This window comes from Citrus clementina, unplaced genomic scaffold, assembly GCF_000493195.1.
Source record: "Citrus clementina cultivar Clemenules unplaced genomic scaffold, Citrus_clementina_v1.0 scaffold_3, whole genome shotgun sequence".
NCBI lineage: Eukaryota > Viridiplantae > Streptophyta > Magnoliopsida > Sapindales > Rutaceae > Citrus > Citrus x clementina.
The window spans coordinates 24484857-24486330 of NW_006262339.1; the positions used below are offsets into that span (position 1 = coordinate 24484857).

Here is a 1474-nt window from a genome sequence, read left to right on the forward strand (position 1 = left end):
GACTTCTAGTCTGGATTGTGGTACCGGCTTAAAGGTGCCTCCCACAGTTGGGGCCCTCCCCAGGATACCTCGTGGTTAAAACCAAAAAAAAAAAAAAGCACAGAAGCCGTGTGTTGAAAAGTATGGTGTTCGTGTGGACTTTTCAGCTAAAAGTCTACAAAGCAGTTGAATTAATCAATCGTCGTGGAGTGCACGGTGCTTGGACATTGAGATGAAATTGAAAAATTATCACGGAACTTGAAGGAAGGTTCATGGCATCGATTTATTCTACAGAGTCACGCACATTTGGTTCAATAATTGTTTTCATCCGAATCAAAATCTCTCTCTAATCAATTCAATTGTTTCTGTTGATTATGGCTTCTTCTTCTCGAAACAACAAGAAGTATGATGTTTTTGTTAGTTTCAGAGGAGAGGACACCCGAGACAACTTTAGTAGCCATCTCTATTCTGCTCTGAGTCGACAAAATATCCAAACTTTCATTGATGACCAACTTAACAGAGGAGATGAAATTTCGGAGTCACTTGTGAATGCAATTGAAGCATCAGCCATTTCAGTTATCGTCTTCTCAGAAGGGTATGCATCTTCCAGATGGTGTCTCGATGAACTTGTAAAGATCCTCGAGTGCAAGAAAGAGTATGCACAGATTGTGATTCCGGTTTTCTATCGGGTTGATCCATCAGACGTGAGAAACCAAACTGGGAGTTTTGGCAATTCATTTTCGAAGTTTGAAGAAAGGTTTAAGGAGAATTCAAAGAAGCTGCAGACATGGAGGAATGCTTTGAAGGAAGCAGCCACTTTGTCTGGCTTTCCTTCTCAGAACATCAGGTGAAAAGTTACTTTTAATTTCGCATACTAATATTCAACACTGTAAATAAAATTCACGCAGCACTCTTAGTTAAATTTTCCAGATGCTAAACTACACTTTTAAATTTTTTTCATGCATCAAATTCTAGACTTCTTGAACTTCCCCACTTTTGAACTCCTATAAAAGAATTTTTGCAGAATTAATAATAAAAGCTCCCGAAGTTTACAATATATTTTAACAAAATTAATGGTGTTCTGTCGTTTTTTAATCAATTTCAATCTCTTACTAAGATACCACTAGGAAAAAAAAAATCTCTTCCACATATAACATATTCCTGTAATTAAAGAGTTAATAATTTATAGGGAGATTGGAAATTTCCTTACTCAAATCAATATATACCACTTATTTTGACTATTTTTACAATATTTAATAACTCTCCTGGTACCATCACTTTACAATTGGAAAACGAGCAATCTCCCTTATTTCAATTTTATGCAAATCCCTTCTATTTGAAGTTACTGCTGCTAATTTTATGTATTTGGTAGGCTTGAATCGAAACTTATAAACGAAATTGCTAATCACATTTTAAAGAGACTGCTGGATCAAGTTTTTCGGCCGAATGATAACAAAAACCAGCTGGTTGGAGTAGAATCAAGAGTTGAGGAAAT

General features: G+C 36.0%; 1 protein-coding gene across 1 annotated transcript; it reads left to right on the top strand.

Moving 5' to 3' along the window:
* The first annotated feature begins 328 nt into the window (after positions 1-328).
* Positions 329-1003, top strand: LOC18048491 (TMV resistance protein N). The gene has a single exon (XM_024188702.1). The coding sequence runs from the start codon at positions 354-356 to the stop codon at positions 828-830; it is 477 nt and encodes a 158-aa protein (XP_024044470.1). The 5' UTR covers positions 329-353; the 3' UTR covers positions 831-1003.
* Positions 1004-1474: the final 471 nt, after the last annotated feature.

Bases quoted from the DNA above. Each gene is read 5' to 3' on its own strand.
- LOC18048491 (XM_024188702.1), top strand. From the start codon at position 354: ATGGCTTCTTCTTCTCGAAACAACAAGAAGTATGATGTTTTTGTTAGT.